The sequence below is a fragment of the Mchenga conophoros genome, linkage group LG15 (genome assembly GCF_057382185.1).
Source record: "Mchenga conophoros isolate Kocher_MC1m ecotype Shallow Benthic linkage group LG15, M_conophoros_male_GT1.1, whole genome shotgun sequence".
NCBI lineage: Eukaryota > Metazoa > Chordata > Actinopteri > Cichliformes > Cichlidae > Mchenga > Mchenga conophoros.
Genome location: NC_140540.1, coordinates 8,557,408 through 8,574,585, shown reverse-complemented (window position 1 = coordinate 8,574,585; position 17,178 = coordinate 8,557,408). Strand labels below are relative to the sequence as shown.

Genomic DNA, 17,178 nt, shown 5'->3' with positions numbered 1-17,178 from the left:
ATGCTTTGCGTAAAAATACACGCAACGTTTGATCATGTGAGGAAATTCACTCCAGCCAAGGAAACAGTGAGTGGAGAATGCTTATTGTCTGCCTATGCAGCGCCACTCTAGTGACTGTAGACGACAAATTAGTGGAATGAGGACCATTCATTTTATTTCCCTCCCGGGAGTGCTTAATTGGACATTGTGCACAAATGTGTGTGCATGCATTTAAAAGAGTGTGTTTCATGGACAAGGTCAGTGTAGCAGAAGAATCCCCGGAAAGTTTCCCTTTCTCTGCGCAGTGATTCAGGAAATGCACTGAGACAAGGAGCTATTGTCATGAAAAACCAGCTGCAAGGAGTGTGTGTCCGTGTAAGGTCAATGCACTTTTAATGCTATTGGACTGAATCTGAGTTGTCTGACCAGCTGGATAAATCTTGTATTGATTGTGACAGGTAAATAGTAGGAGTTATGAAACAAACTTGGTCTATGGGTTGTGAAATTGAGCACAAATTTGTAATAAAACGATTCAACAATTCATCGAGTGAACAATCAAAAGTTGAAGTTGGCTTTGTGTTTATCACCCTGTGTCAGCTAAATGACGAGGGATGAGTTCGGTCAGGTTGGACGGTCCTCTTCAGACTGTCGGTCACTGACATTTAGAAAATGTAAACAGACTGACAAATGGCGCCTTTTCAGTCATTCGCCAGGAAGGGTCTGGCCCTGGTTGTGTAGTTAGGCATGTTTGATCTTTTGTGGCCGTGTTCCCAAAAGGTGGTGTGTCACCAGCTATCCAATAAAATGGCAGGAAAAGGTACAAGCGCCCAAAAAAAATGACATGATGTGACAGAAGTTCAAACAAAAGTAGGATGCAATAAAAGAGACATTGTGTTCTTGTACAATATAGCATGCAGTCCTTTTTAATTATTGATTTATACATTTAGTTTCATGATAACTGAGCAAATAGATTTATGACAACGTGATACACATACAGTATTGTGCAAAAGTCTTCTGTCATTTCTTTATATTTTCTTAGGGAAATAGGAAGTAGTTGCAGAGTTTGCTGAAAATTGCTGAGCCTGGAACTTTGATGTTTTCCCTCACACCTTATCTGCATCTTTTCATGTAGTGTGCAGCAGATCATCTCCAGATTGTCTTCACCTCTTCGGTGGTAATCAGGCCAAATAGTAATTTCTTGCCTTGGTCAATTGTCATTTCCAGCTGGAAATCATTTCAACTATCTATGATTTCCATCTTTCTTTTGTGTAGATTTCCAAACACAAACTAGTGAAGGACATGACTTGGATACATTTTAAAATTAGGGTTTTTTTGCTAAGTTGTCTGTATTTACTGGTTGATTTCTTGAATTAGGTGCAAAAACAATCAAACACACACAGAGACAATCCTCGTTAAATGATCAGGTACAAGAACTGGACTGAAAATGAGCTACAAGAGGTGGCTCAAGACTTTTGCACAGTGCTGTACCTATAGACCTATATATACCTGGCTGATTATAGGGGTTAAAGAACATGTTAACCATAGAGTTTTATCTCTGTGGCTGTTTTGTCGGCTGCACCTGATTAACACATCTGAGTTGAGCTTCCTGTGTTTCCTTCCTCCTGTCACCATCTGTTCACACATGCATATGCATACAGTTCCATATGATTTCCTTCAAGTTTTCTTTTTCTGTCATTTTTCCATTTTACAGGCACACTTTTCATAGATTTAATTTAAATGAGGGAGGATTAGAGATGAAACTGAAAGCATTAGCTTGGATGATGAGGTCTTATACGCTCCATATGCATATTTTGGTGTATTTATGTGTGTTTGTTTGTAAGTGTAGACAAATGTCTACCTGGAGAATGGCCTGAGGAATCAGAGGCCAAACCGTGCCATCTGGTCCTACAGCCTGGAACTGACCAGTCAGCATTAAGTCAACAGCTCTCTCTCTCTCCATCTCTCTGGTTCTCCCTTCTCTCCCCCTTTCTGCACATATCCACCCACGCACTGACAGACAGGCCTCGGCTATGTGCGGTCTCAGTGGAGCTCTGATGGCCTTTGTGAGGCAGCCATGCTGGAGGCAACAGGCCCGGCTTAGTGCTCCACTGTGACATGCTGGCTTCGTTATTTCTCCATTCAGCGGAGGATTTGGTGTCATCCTTCCTCCTCTGCGTGAAAAATGAAATCAGGCTTTGTGAGCATTTTTTCCAGTGAGGCACTAACAAGAGGAGATTTATTTTAAAAAAGACTGAAAAGAATATGCATTCAAATTTATCAGTATGCAGCACAACTTGATACTGGGTGAGGCTAACTGTCTTTTGTGGTCCAGACTTGTTTTGAAGCTACAGTGTGCTGATCCTGTATCGTTTTTTTCCAGTATGAAATGTATGATGTCTGTTGATCAAACATGATGTTTGGACCAGATTCTCTGGATTAGCTTGTGACCCAAGTTGTATGAAAATTCTTGCAACAATTTATATTATTAGCTAATGCCTGGTCTAATCAAATGCATTCAACAGTGTAAACCTTTATTTTTTGTTTTGCTTTTGTTTTGTTTTTTCCTGCAACCAGGTTTGCAACAGCAGAAATGCGCACCTCAACACTAGACAACCAACGGGTGACATGTTAGTCGCAACGTCCAACTTTTATACTGTCTATACTCCCAACATACTCTAATATTCAATTTAATTTAATTCAGTTTCATTTATATAGCATAAAATCACAACGTCAGTCACCTCAAGGCACTTTTATAATACTGAAAAGCAACAATAATAAGGAAAATCCTACATACCAGATGATCACCTGTAAGCAAGCACTTGGCGAAGGTGGGAAGGAAAAACTCCTTTTTAACAGGAAGTAGCTTCCTGTAGAACCAAACTCAGGGAGGGCCAGCCATTGGCTGTGACTGGTTGAGGGTGAGGAAATGCCCAACTTTAAGGTAGGATAAACATGTTTACAGCTTGATAGAAACCGTGGCTTCATTCTCTAGCTAATTTTTCCTTGTATAAACACCATACAGAGAGAAACCAGTGTGCCTGTTTATGTTGCATTAAAGTTTGAAAGTGAGTGACAGACACGTGCTGTCACATAGAGTCACATAGAGACTGACTGTCTGAAAGATGCTTGCAAAAGTTGGCTCTGCACTTTTTTAATCTGGTAAGTGTATCACAGGATTTCCTGAGAAGTACTAGTAGACATCTTAATCGAACAAACAGTGATTGCTCAACTGAGTTGGTGCTGTTGAAATAATGTTTTGCTTTTTTTTCTTAAATGTCATTTAATAGCTTTAAACAACATTTAATGACACTGTAATCAGTTACAAAACAAGCATGCTGACCGTAAGACACATTTACTCTTCTGCGATAACAGGTCACACAATGTGAGTCACGTATTAGCAAGTAGCGAGTGTAAAGCACTGTTGGTTTCTTGGTTCAGTGCACTCTACACCCAGCATTTAGTGGGTGTAGAGTCATAACATCTTGCATAGACACAAATAATCTCTACGCGACACGTAGCTATTGTTGCACCCTTTGAATTTAGTGATGGTGTTAGCATTTATGTTTAACTGACCTAACCACTTACGGCTTACGTTTCAACTAAAGAGCAACAAAGTGCATAAAAGCTGCCAAACATTTATTGTGGCTTTTTTGACTCTGGCTCATTCTGACCAAACATGAACAAAAACACTAATTACTTTGGGTATTTTTAATGGTTCCATACAAATTGAGTTCACAGCTGACAGTCGTGAGGTCGACGACTCTCTTAGGCTACGTTCACACTGCAGGTCTTAATGCTCAATTCTGATATTTTTTGATCAAATCCGATTTTTTGGTCTACTTGTTCACACTACAAATAAAATGTGACAGCAAACGCGCTGTAGTGTGAACGCTCAAAGCGGCCCACATGCGCGAAAGAAGACGTCACACACAACGCGCTCTGTTTAGACCCAGAGCAAACAGTATTGTTTGACTGATGGCCCTGAATATAAAGACTTGTTTCGGACTTTACGTTTCCCAATTTTGCTTTAACTTATAAAGTTATTTTGTTATATACATATATCTTTATTGCTGTTTTAGAGAGGAGCGGTGCTTCAAAGGATAGTTGCAGATTTCTGTCAGAATCTGCAGATTATACAGTACAAATAAAATGTTCACGTTTCCCATACTGTCTTCCCAACAGTTTCACTGGATGGCCAGGAAGCGTTCACGACGTCTTCTCGGCTCGCTTCTTCAGCGCTGATAATTGCTGTCTGTCTTGTGTCAGTGACATACAAGACGGATTTAATGCGACACGACCATTCAAACAGCAGTCGCTTTTAAAACATCAGATATGTATCGGATTCTGTACCACATACGAAAATGACCCAAGTCGGATTTGTGACCCAAGTTGGATTTGTGCTGTTCACACTGTCATACCATGATCGCATATGGGTCGCATAGGGTCAAAAAAGTCGGATTTGATGCGCTTTCGCCTGCAGTGTGAAGGTAGCCTTACTCGGCCTTTCTCTCTGCCTGTCTGGAGGAGGGGCGGTTTGTTAGCAACACCGTCAGCACCTGTGCCCAGTGTGCTAGAGTGCTAAAAAAGCCTTCACTGCCGTGGATTTTTGTAGATCCTACGACGTAACCTACATAAGTGGCCGCCTCCCTCACCAGCATTCACACTTTTCTGTGGTGTTTCATGTGTCAATTACATCGTGGTTGAGTTGCAGTGTTTCATACGCGGTGCCAGCCACAATAGAAACAAATAAAATGCTGGGATTTTTTTTTTCCTCCTGGGTCCACAGTTTTTGTTGTGGTCAAAGGCAAACAATTTTTTTATTAATTAGCATTTTGTGCATGTGTCTCCCTTGTTGTCATGCCCTGTTTGTGACACACGGAAGTCTCCACTACCCTCCTTGTGCTCCACTTAAATTTAGCTTTAAGCAGCTCAGGAGTTGAGTGGCATGTTTTCCTCTTCGGGGTAACATGCCTTTATGTTCTTGCTGAGAGCGTTCAGTACTAAGTAACTCGACTCTGCTGAAAACAGTGCTTATATATACTTGATGCCCTCAACACCTACAGGAACTACACACAAAATACTAAACAGCCTCAGCTTCAGGTGCTAACCTTGCCAAATTTTCTCATTATGATGTGACACAATAAGAAGATTTTATTGATACTAGTACTGAGTCACTTTTTACGTCCCAATCAGTCCTCCCTGTGGACAAGAAGTCGGGTTGGCACAGGCCTACACACATCTTCAGTGACAGTGCAACTGTTTTTATCATCACTGACTCAGAATGTAGAGTAGATACAGATAAGAAAGAAAAAGCTTGCATGGTGCTTGATGTCAATGCACAACTGAAACAAGCACACCGCTAACTAAGACGAATAGATAAGCCTCAAGGGGGCATGATTTGGATGATTTGATCAATTCTTACCCGTTCTTAAATCAAGCTAGTTCTTAATTTCCATCCTACTTATACATGAGCCTGACAGCTGGGTGATTACTTACTAGCCCATTAGCTTTTTAGGCTATTTTTCTGAAATCAGACAGCCTAAATGCTTGTGTTAAGTCGATTAACTTCCTGGTATTGATGGTGTTATTAACTGCTGTGTTTTGATTTAAATAATTGTATCATTTACTGGTTCTTTGCCAGTTTGTAGTTTGACTGATCATTTCCTATTAACAGTCCGCATTAGGCATCAAGCCACTTACTACAGCAGTATAAGAAGAAAGACATTTAGGTTTAAGATTTCAGGAGAATAATGAAGCACAATAGGTTACTTTCCACTCAGTGTCAGGTAGATAGGGTTTTGAGGGTAAGATTCCAGACCTGGCATATGCCAGATGGAGGAAAGACGCAAAACCCCCTGGCACTATCTGTGACTATGTTATTTTCAACAGAAAAACACATCATACAGTGCGAAACAGGCTACTTAAAATACGTAAATGATGTCTAGAAGCATAAGAAGGCTAAGTGTGGGATTATGTAAAAAATATTTATCATGTCATCAAAACCTGAACATGAGTAATTTAGGGCAGATCCTCCCACTCTCAACACACACATGCACACACAGTTTCACTCGACAAGACCGAGTACCTGTATGATATAAGTGACAACATGCTTTGTGTTTTTATTTCCATGTTGCGCTCAGAGCTTTCGTGTAACTGAAAGACGGGCAGCATCAGAAACGCCAGCCTACAGCACTGATGACCTCTTACTCTTCTGCCTACCATGTGGCGTGCTAATACTGACATGACTACTTCAAAACTTGCGATAAAGGACATCTGATTTTTTTTTTCTTTAACCCTCTCAGGCTCAAATTAAACTTTTTGTTGCTAATGCACAACCAAGTCCTGCAGTGGTACTTCTGAGTAAAAAAAACCTCATAAAATATGTATGTGGGGCAATCAGGTTGTTAGTTTTTAACTGTTGCAAATCGGCAACGCATGCCTCGAGAGGGTTAAACTGTTATACTCTTTAGATCAGAGGAACAGTCAACAAAACATGTAGCTGGTGAACAATACCCAAAGATTTTCATCGCCCACTAATCATGGAGTGGTTGGTTTGATCCCCAGTCTAAGTGCCAAATTTTAAAACCTGCCCCACATATGTCATCAGAGTATGGAAAAAGGTGTGTAATATTTGCATTTTTTTGTCATCATGTCAGAAAAACAGAAAAAGTGTCCTTTTTTAAGCTTCCTGTTAAATAGGTCAGAGCAGGAACTTTAAATATCTCCCGTTCAGTCTTTTATGAACACTTTCTGCTCTTCAAGCACTTTTTTAATACAGTAAAATCCTGTATAAACATCTAATATTTCTGTGCTGACCTGGTTTCCTTTCATTGTTTGCTCTTCTGCAGCTGACCCAAATGTCTGTGTCCTCTAATGCTTGCCTTGGTTACACAATGCCAGTGAAAACAACTTTAGCTGTTCAGTGATATCCAGCAAGGGCATAAAAGTCTCAGAGATATGGTAATCGTGCGAGATGCGTCTGCCTTATCAGCAGGCAGACCTAATTGCAGTTATGCTGTAGCTGTTTCCGCTGTCCACAGAGTGCTGTATTTGTTCTTGTATTATGGTGTTAGGAGAATAAAATGCTAATTCATCTTCTAAAATGGGTATGTAGGATTCCCAGTGGTGAGATGTTAGTGATAATGAGCAAAACCTATTTGAAGGTAAGAATTATAGCTGTCTGAGGACCGTAAATGCCAAACTAGTTTAGATGCAATTTTTGAACTGTGCTCAACACACTTTGTCCAAACAATAGTCTGGGAGCAAACATGTAGGCTGAGGAAGATCCAAAACAGTTATTAGTACAAATGTATAAAGACCCAAAGTCCTGGTCTACTTCTTAAGACTCTTAAGAGTCTTGGCCATACACACACTGCCTACCTGTTTTGTTTTTCAGTGCAGAAAAATACATCCTGTTGTTCCTGTGCTCATAATAACATCATGGTCTAATTTTACTATTAAGTCCAGGAGCAGATATGAGCTGAAAGCATACTTTAAAAAAAATCTCTTTATTCAATGAAAAAAATGCAAGAAAGTACAAAGCAGATGCGTGCTCAGTGGTAAAATGACATACTGGCTCTAATAAGCATAATGCTGTAATATATAATCAGAACAAACACATCACTAATTCAATTCGTCCAGAAGAATAGATCTAGGCCACAGCGTTCCTGCCAACCACCGTGTACCTCGAGTTCAGGTTTTTTGGAAATATTACCGCAATCCAGGAAAATAAAGCACAACGCCACAGAAAAGCAAGAAGTGCCATTTAAATCTGAGCAGTAGTAGTTCAGCAAGACGCTGTCGCCATGGCAGCTTGGTCTGATTAAGCATTAAAATCTGGGTGTAAAGCGCTGATAACTATATGCACCAACTTTGGACTGGGACAAACGTGGGCTAAGAAAAAGGGTTGAGTTTCAGCTGATGAGTTGAAGCTACTTTCAGTTGCTCCCTGAATTTGTCCAGAAGAAGAACAGGTCTAAGCCACAGCAGGTTGCTCCGTATGTTTGATTTGGCAGATTTTCAGGTTGGCAGTCCTTCCTGACTCAACCGGGCAAACGTACCCCATGGAATCATGGTCAATATTTTAATGTTTAACATTTTAAAGATGTTTAAAATGAATACAAGTACATGTTAAGCATATTGAGTTTAGGTTTAATATGATAAAATGTGCTATATATAATTAAGAATGCAATACACAGGTATATGGGTTAGCTTATTTTTAAAACAAAACATCATTCAGTCCCAGCAGCCCATTCAGGTTTCAGCGTCACATGAAGAGCAAATAACTGCTGATCATTCTTATTCTTCCTGTCTTGCTTGTGAATAGTGTAGTCTTCATGGAGACGGACATGCAGCGCAAACATTTAGCCTTCTGTAGCCAAGTAACACCCTCCCTCCCACTGTCTCCACATACACAAGAGGTTTGCTGGCTGAGTTTGCTTAACCTGCTTGAACTGCAGCATTTTCTCAGGACTCGGCTTCATCTCGGGGCTTTATCTACCACAAAACCCAAGCCGACCAGGCAGTGGAAAATTCCCTAAACCCAAACGTGACAGAAGGCTTTTATCGACAGGGTGTGAAACATGGCAATCAAAGAAAAAAGGAAAACCAAAAGCTTTTAATCTGCAAAATCTGGGACATGCAATAATCCCAGGTCAGTCTCTCTTGCTATAGGTCTCTGATTTTTGTCATGCACACACATTCACATTCTGCTCTTCAAATGGGAACTTGAATTACTTTTGTGTGTGTGTCTGTGTTTTAATTACTAAGAGAGAAGCTAAGAGAAGTTTTCACAGATTTATTGTGCTGGGTTTGAGCCAGAATAGGTGAGAGAACTGCTGCTGGCTGTTACTGTTCTCAGCACATACATATGAGTGCGAAGCCCCTCTGCAGGAGGCCTCTCACATCCCTGCAGCCAGCATGAAAACAGATTGTTTATATATTCTGCTAAATATTGCAGAAAACTTGTGGATATAAAATGGAAGGACGCCACCATCGTTCCTTCAAGTGCCCAGTAACTAAAGTGAAAGTTAAAGGCTCCCTATAAAAGTAAAAATGTATCGATAACATCTTAAACAATGATTTACTCATGAACCAAGCCCCTTTTTGCTATTTTTTCTTATGTAATATAATTATAATGTTTAAGTATCAATCAATCAACACAGACATTAACATTTCCTTTGTTTTGTTTTGGGGTTTTTTTTTTTCTCAAATGGGCATTGGCAGCGTTCTCAAAGTCACGTACGGCGGGGCGAGTCCTTCTACAGCGGGGCCTTTCCTTCTCAATGAAACCTTCACAAAAGGCAAGATGAAAGATAAATCCAGCAAAAAGGGCGGAAACGGAGCAAAATGAAATAAATGCTGACTTACTGCGTTCCCATTCTGTTTCACACATCACGCCTGTTTGGTGGGAGTGTGTGCCAGTGGAAAGCAAGTAGCCTCTGACACCTTAGCCTTACTTTTGGATGGCATCCACTTTGACACTATGTATAGGAAGGCATCAGAGTGTGTGTGTGTGCAGGCATACACCGTGACACAGCACAATACCCGGTCCCTAGCCAAAACACAGAGGGTGGGACCCACACCCTGGCTCTGTGCTAAGTGTCACATAGAGCTCTCCAGGGGACGTGATTGTACACACTTGCTAAAAGGATAGGGCCCCCCGCCTCCCCTCCTCCAGCGTGCCCACTTTTCCTATACTGGCACCACTCCTGAATTGAAAGGAAATGCAACATCACACGTAATTATCTGCATATACGCTGCACCACTGATCAGATGATTAGCATGGAAAGATATTATTATATAATCTTAATTGTAGTGGAGGTCACATCACTCATGTTTAGTTACCTGCTATGTAAAGTTTCTGGCACCCAGAATTTACCTTTCTAAGTTTCTATTAGTATTATTTTATATATCAAAGAGAAAGCATGGATTAGATGTCATAGATGGAGCTTTGGTTCTGTCTCTCCTCTTTTGCTCCTACCTGGCAGCTCCATAGTCAACATGCTTTGCCCAATACTATCCCTCCTCTGAAGATGTCAAAACCAACACTGTCTCTCTAACTTTGTGTCCAAAACTTCCCTTTGAATGGTTGAACACCAGGTATTTAAACTTATTCACCATCATTGCCTCTACTCTTTGCAGCCTCTCCTTTCCACCTACCTCACTCCCATTCACACACACATCTATTCTGCCTTGCCTCTACTTACTTTGTACTGTAAAAGAGTATCAGTATTCATCTTTGTCTCATAATCCTTTAAAAAATGTAAAAACACACACACACACACACACTACAGGTAGAGCACCAGAAAGCAATCGTCTCCACCAGCCCAGTTCTATCTTCAAACACGTTGTCCAATAACCACGCAGGAGAGTCTATTCGTCATTTACTCACCTCTCCTACGTCAGCAGCTGAGAGATAAAAACATGTCTGTGTCAAACAGTTACTTATGAGTATGTTTGCAGACCTTGAGGTTTGAACGGTTTAGAAAAATAAAGACAAATGATGTCACAAATGTACAAGAGACAACAAGTTTGTTAGTAAAACTGTTTCTAACAGTTCGATCAGACCAGAAATGCAGCATTTTTTACAGACCGTGTTACAGATTTTATTAAGACAATGACATCATTGAAAGTAAAGATTAAAAACAAACTGAACTCCACAACCTGCCATCATAACACACTGTTCTGACGAGATTCAGCTACACGTATTCAGTCACTGGGTTTTTCAGCCTGAAGCGCATGGATACCTAAATGTGAATAACAAGATGAGTGCATTTTTCCCCTTCTTTTTAAATATCTTTATGTCATCATGCAGGAAGCATGACAAACTGTCTTTGGGGAAATGGCGGTTCCTATATTTACAAATTGTACTGTTAAGTTTTGGTTGGCTATAGCGCACACAGACACAGATTATTTCTGAAGCTCAAGAGCAGTTTTTGTTGTTTTCATTTGCAAATTTAGGCTTGTTGACAATTCATCCATAAATAATGAACATAAACTGCAATTTCAGCAACTTTATTGGCAAATGGTGGCAAATTTATATTGGATTTGATTGTTTTCTTATATTTGTCGCTCCAGACATTTTTGACTTTTGTATTCTACAAATAAACAAACTTTCCTCTCTCAGTGCTTGATAGTGATACTCTTCACCTCTGTGAAGAAGTGATAGGAATCTTTTCCTCCCTCCCTTCCCACACCAGAGTTCTTCATTCCTCCAAATGGGAGGTTCAGATCTCTCACCAGCCAGCAGTTGGTCCACACCAGACCTGCTTGCAACCGCTGGGCCACCCTGTGAACCTTCCCCACATCCTTGGACCACACTGTGGCTGACAGACCGTAACGTACACCATTGCCCCTGGCAACAGCTTCATCCTCAGTATCAAAGGGGCTGATGCAGGTGACGGGACCAAAGATCTCCTCCTGCATGACACGGGAGCTGTCAGATATGCCTGTGATGACCGTCGTCGGCATGAAGTATCCAGACTTGTTGCGCTGCGGGAGGTCCAGCTGGTCGAGCCCCTCACCGCAGTGAATTATGCCACCTTCTGATTTGGCAAGGGCTATATAGCTACGAACCTTTGGATTTGAAAGGAGACATCAGAGACATCAGACATCAGAAATTTAAACAACAAGTGTTTAGTCACATTCTGCATTACATGTAAGCACCTTCTCCAGGTGTTCTTTACTGATGAGCGCTCCATTTTTGCTGCTGGGGTCAGAGGGGACACCAGTCTTCCACTTCTTAGCCGCAGCCACAAACCTTTCCAGGAACTCCGAGTAAATACTCCTCTCTACATAAATCCTGCTGGTACACAGGCAGACTTCACCCTAAGAGGAGAAGAAATGGAGAAGATAAAAATGGAGGAATTCAGAAAGTTGTTTTTTGACAACCCACCTTAAGACAAAAAGTTGGGCTGTGATTGCCCCCTTGTGGACAAACTATGTTATTACACCCTCAACACATACAGATAATCACACTCCTGTTACAGATAATCACCTTCATTTCATTTGCATTAAGAAGTTCAATGAAAGAAAATTTGAAAAAAAAAATTCCCGTTAAGTATGTATTAAAAATGGACCTTCTGGGCTTTGTTTTACAGTTTTTTTGCACACCGGCAATTTATACATATCAAATCAAACTCATCAAGTTAGGTTGTGACGGATTCTGCAGTCTAACGTATATTAAAAAACACCTACCGTCACATTTCAGTACAAAAAAAAAGATTAACTTTAACACTTCTAAACTGACAACAAACATTTCCAGCTATGATCTGGAGAGCATGAGATTAATAACCTTGTAATAAAGAAATGATTTCTTGAACTTTTCGTTCTGTAAAAATGTGCTTCACTGCTGCACATTCCCCAACAAATTTCCAGTTAAAATAACAATCTGTGGACACAGAAGCTCTAAAGACTCTCGGGCAGCTGTCCTGTCAATTGAGTTTATAACAGAGGTGGGACCAAGTCATTGTCTTGCAAGTCTCAAGTAAGTCTCAAGTCTTTATCCTCAAGTCTCAAGTCAAGTCTCAAGTAATGTCAGGCAAGTCAGAGTCGAGTCTCAAGTCACTGGTGTAAAAGTCCGAGTCAAGTCACAAGTCTGAAACTTTGAATTTCAAGTCCTTTCGAGTCTTTAAAAAAAAAATGAAAAAATAATGTTGCAGTTATGCTAAATGTAAATATTAGACCATGTAATTTTTAAATCTGTGTTTTTCTCAACACATACAAAATAGTGAACTTAGAAAATATACACAAATTGTGAAATTGCACCTCTTTAAAATGCAGCTCAATTAAACCTAGCTCCAAGAATAATTTTCACCGACAGTTCTGAGATAAGCTGCATGTTATTCTTGGATGCGGTTGTAGGACCGGCTTTAAAATCGCATGACAAAAATATCATACATATTAAAAAAAACTGAATCACCAACGTAGCCTGGACAACATTTGCTAGTTAGATGAAGTCAGCTATCTCATCGTAGCATATTTATATGCATATTTATAATTATACGGTTCTTGGAGTGAGTGCATACACTCATGAAGTTTAGTAACTTCCGGTCACTGCAACAAGCCCAGGTACAGTTTACCGACGGATGGGTGCAGGACCTTGAAATGCACCGTGTAGAACGAAAGACCATCGTACGTATCATAAGTTTACCAGTCTCACAAATCGTCTTCATAAATACACATTCGTTAACAGTTTATTAATATAACCTTTGAGCTCAACGGTAATTAATTAGTAGTGGAAATAATTTCTGGTAGCATCACAGAAATGTAGCAGTGACAATAATACTGTATGCTGTAATCGTACTGGGCAATTAGTGACACAAAAAACCTGTTTTATCCTGTGAATAAAAGTATGTGTTTTTGTCAATGTACCATAATAACAGAAGCGAAACGCAATATTGTGTCAGGACAATTCACTATTTATGCACAATAAATAAAGGAGCATAGCGCGACAATTTCTGTTCAGCGCCAGACTTGCTTGTAACCTATATCACCAATTATGTTAAGAAAAATGACGCATTAACTACAACAGCAGACTGACCTTTGTGTAAATGCTTGGAGCAGACTAACCTGTGAGCTGGAGTGTTCTAGGACGTTATATTTGATCTTTGAATGGCTGCAATCCAGGCCATCCGTCGCCTCTTTGTTACTTCGGAAACATGGCTCGAACAATTTCTCTTCCACGACGTAATCCGATAACAACCGATCTCTTTACCCGTCGGCTTCCCGTGGCTGTCATGCGACCGGCTATTGCAGTTAATAATACAACAGCTTCTTGACATTTTTGTGTTTCTTTTTATCGCTGTGTGACTGATTTTAATTGAAAGCCTGCGTGCGCTAGTACCGCTTGCCACGAGTTCCCAGAATCCTTTGCGGTTCTACCCATGAATGACGTCACATTTTCAATCTCTATATAATATGCATGTTAAATTTTATATTTGGGGTGAAATATCAAGTCTTTTCAAGTAAACCGGTTCAAGTCCAATTCAAGTCCCAAGTCATTGGTGTAAAAGTCCAAGTCAAGTCACAAGTCTTAGAACATTTTTTCAAGTCAAGTCTAAAGTCATAAAATTAATGACTCGAGTCTGACTCGAGTCCAAGTCATGTGACTCGAGTCCACACCTCTGGTTTATAATATATAAAAGCCAAAACTAAAAGTGATGGTACCCATAAATAAAATAAATAAAGCTAAACAGTCCTAAAGAAAAAAATATCCTCAGTCACATATTGTCTTCACCTGATTGAGAAAGCTGGATCGGACGGTGGTCTCGATGCACTGGTCTAAGTCTGCGTCAGCAAAAATAATAGCTGGGTTTTTGCCTCCCAGCTCCAGTGAGAGCTTCTTACAGTAGGGGGCGCTCCGCTCGGTAATACGCTGGGCAGTGGCTGTGGACCCAGTGAAGGAGACTAAAGGGACCTCAGGGTGACTAACAAGCGCGTCACCGGCTCTTGGACCACTGCCAAATACGATGTTGACGACACCGGGAGGAACACCTAAAGAGATGAAGACGATTGCAGACCACTGATTAATTTCGCACTACAGTGGTCCCTCGCTGTAACGCGGTTCACCTTTCGCAGCCTCGCTGCTTTTTGTGTATTTTTCCTTTTTTTTTTTTAACAGCGCATTATGTTCTGCGTCCTGATTGGCTGAAGACAATTGCAATCAATCTCGTGCCGTGTGTCCTGCGCAGTACAGAATGCGTTCAGCTTGTCAAATTTAGATAAATCTTCGTTCGCTAGCATGTATGCATGTAAGTTTTCTCCCCAACAAACACAAAAATGTCGACGAAACGTTTTGCGCGGTTTCATTCTATAATACTGGTCTTATTTTTCTACGAAGGTCTGAACTTTGAGTGTTTAAACGAGAGCAAAGTGTGAAAATGTTCGTGCCTGTCTGAGAAAAGTGTATAAAGTGTGTAGTGAGGGGTTTTACAGCCTCAAAGCATCTATAATAATTGTAAAAAAATTAAGTTGGCTCCTTCGCGGATTTCACCTACTGCGGGTTATTTTTGGAACGTAACTCCCGCAAGTAACGAGGGACCACTGTACTCATATCTGTTCATTATTTGCAGATTAAAAAAAATACCTTAATGAGTTATGTTTTTTGCTTTGCTTTAACTCCATCTGCATGACATTGCACTGTGGGTCCTGTAGTCCTACCTGCTTGCTGCATCAACTTGCACAGCATCCAGGCGGTCACAGAGGTCATCTCGCTGGGTTTGGCCACCACTGTGTTGCCTGCAGCGATTGCAGGTGCAATCTTCCAGGTCAGAAGGTACAGGGGCAGATTCCAGGGACTGATCAAACCAGCTAAAAAACACACCAAAGGCCATTTAAGAGCACATACACAGGACAAATGGGTCATCTGAAGGTTTCACTGCAAGCAGCCTAAGTGCTCACCCACTCCCACGGGGCAGCGGATAGTGTAGTTCAGGCAGCCCATGTGGTACATTGGGCTGCAGTCGGTGGTGTGGTGAAGCATGGATGTCGAAAAGAAGCGGAAGTTGTACGCTGCCCGGGGAATATCCACAGTCCGTGCAGCTGTTATCGTTTTACCTACAAAGATTCTGAAGTGAGCATCAAAGGGCAAATGAAGCAGTTGGCTACACATTTTTGAGACAGAGTACAAGATTAGACATTCATGAATCAGTATTTGATTAATAAAAAGTGATTTCTGAGCCACTCATTTCTATTCCTGCATTAGTGACCTGATTTCTAAGGTGGCAACATATAAGACAGTCTAAGCAACCTTGATCTTTGGACTCAGCTTGTGCAAACTCCTCAAGGTTGGCCTCAATCAGGTCAGCCAGTTTGTGGAGGATCTTCGCTCGCTGCTCTGGGCTGCATGCAGACCATTCGGGGAACGCTTCTTTAGCTGCTGCCACTGCTGCATCCACCTGCAGGCATGAGATGAGGTATAAGCAAACTGCACAATTAAGCACGATCACGTCCAAGAATAGAGCTTGATTCCACTTTGAGAGAATACGCAGGATTGTTTAAGTGACATTTTATTGATACACTCTTAAAATCTTAAAAAGCTGATCCTTTATATTAATTTCTAAGGAGTTCAGAGGACTTAAGAATATTGTTAACTACAATAATATGTACACGGATGCATTTCAACAAAACACTACATTTTTGAAGAAGGTCAAACATGAACAGCTGAAGTTAACTGATGTGTTTAATGATTACTTGATTGCTTGCTCTGCAAAGCTCAAAGGTAGCTTTTTCTGAAACCACATTTTATGCAACGCACTAACCTCAAACCTCAAACCTCATTCAGAAAGTTTGTTCTGTTCATCTCTTAAGTCCCTGACACGGAAGAAGTCCCTCGGATGAGTGACAAAAATTTCTCCCAGTGATAATGCAATGTCTAGATGAACACAATAGACTTTCTGGGACTTTCCTACCTGGATGATTAAGCATGCATCAAAACACATACACTAAAATGTACTAATATTGCTGAGTCAAAGGCCTTTAAATCTGACAACAGGATTTGTAATAACAAGCAATCCAACTCAATGCAAAAAATATTCTTGTGCAAATGTTGTGATATTGCAGCTTAGTACAGAAAAAAGAAATTGTATTTAAATAAGACAGCTCTGCAGAGAGCTGTCAGTCCAGCCTAATGCAAACACACAGCAGGACTTATACAAACATGTCTAAACATATGCAAGGATTCATTCAAATCTCAACCTCTTGGTTTTGCAGATGGTTTTAACTTGATCCCCACCTCCTCCTTGCCACTGTCCGGCACTTTGCAGTAGACCTCGCCAGTTGACGGGTCGTAGGAGTCGATGTAACTCCGACAAGAGACGAACTTTCCTCCAATGTAGTTCTCCAGAACCAAAAGTGAGCGCTCTTCTGACGTTTTCGACATGCTTGTTAATTACAGGCGCCAAAGTAACACCAGTTCACTTCCCAGAGAAAACGATGACTGCACGTACTGCTAACCTGACAAACACTGGGCCTCCAAAGGAGGGGCTTACTCTCTGATGATCCTATTGCCTAACTCTTTATCAGACCTTATTCACACAGATCTTTGAGCCTGAAAGAATAAACACTTTTTCTACACACAGTATCTTAAAGAGAACCTTAATTAATATCATGGCAATATGTCTGCTCAACACAAAGTTCAGATAGTTAAGATAAATGTGGCTTTCCAGTGTTCATAGGCAATATTCAAGCATCTGAGTG

The 17,178-nt window shown here is 40.7% G+C and overlaps 1 protein-coding gene across 2 annotated transcripts; it reads right to left on the bottom strand.

Moving 5' to 3' along the window:
- Positions 1-10,511: 10,511 nt before the first annotated feature.
- aldh8a1 (aldehyde dehydrogenase 8 family, member A1) lies at positions 10,512-16,960 on the bottom strand. 2 transcript variants are annotated; one of them, XM_085247327.1, is made up of 7 exons: positions 16,678-16,960; positions 15,731-15,907; positions 15,382-15,537; positions 15,142-15,291; positions 14,219-14,475; positions 11,647-11,808; positions 10,512-11,556 (listed from the first exon to the last, which is right to left on the bottom strand). In XM_085247327.1, the coding sequence occupies exons 1-7, from the start codon at positions 16,859-16,861 to the stop codon at positions 11,104-11,106; spliced, it is 1,539 nt and encodes a 512-aa protein (XP_085103453.1). In that variant the 5' UTR covers positions 16,862-16,960; the 3' UTR covers positions 10,512-11,103. The 2 variants fall into 2 exon arrangements, with proteins under 2 accessions (XP_085103453.1, XP_085103454.1); XM_085247328.1 differs by having other exon boundaries at positions 15,731-15,878; positions 16,715-16,959.
- Between the last annotated feature and the right edge of the window lie 218 nt (positions 16,961-17,178).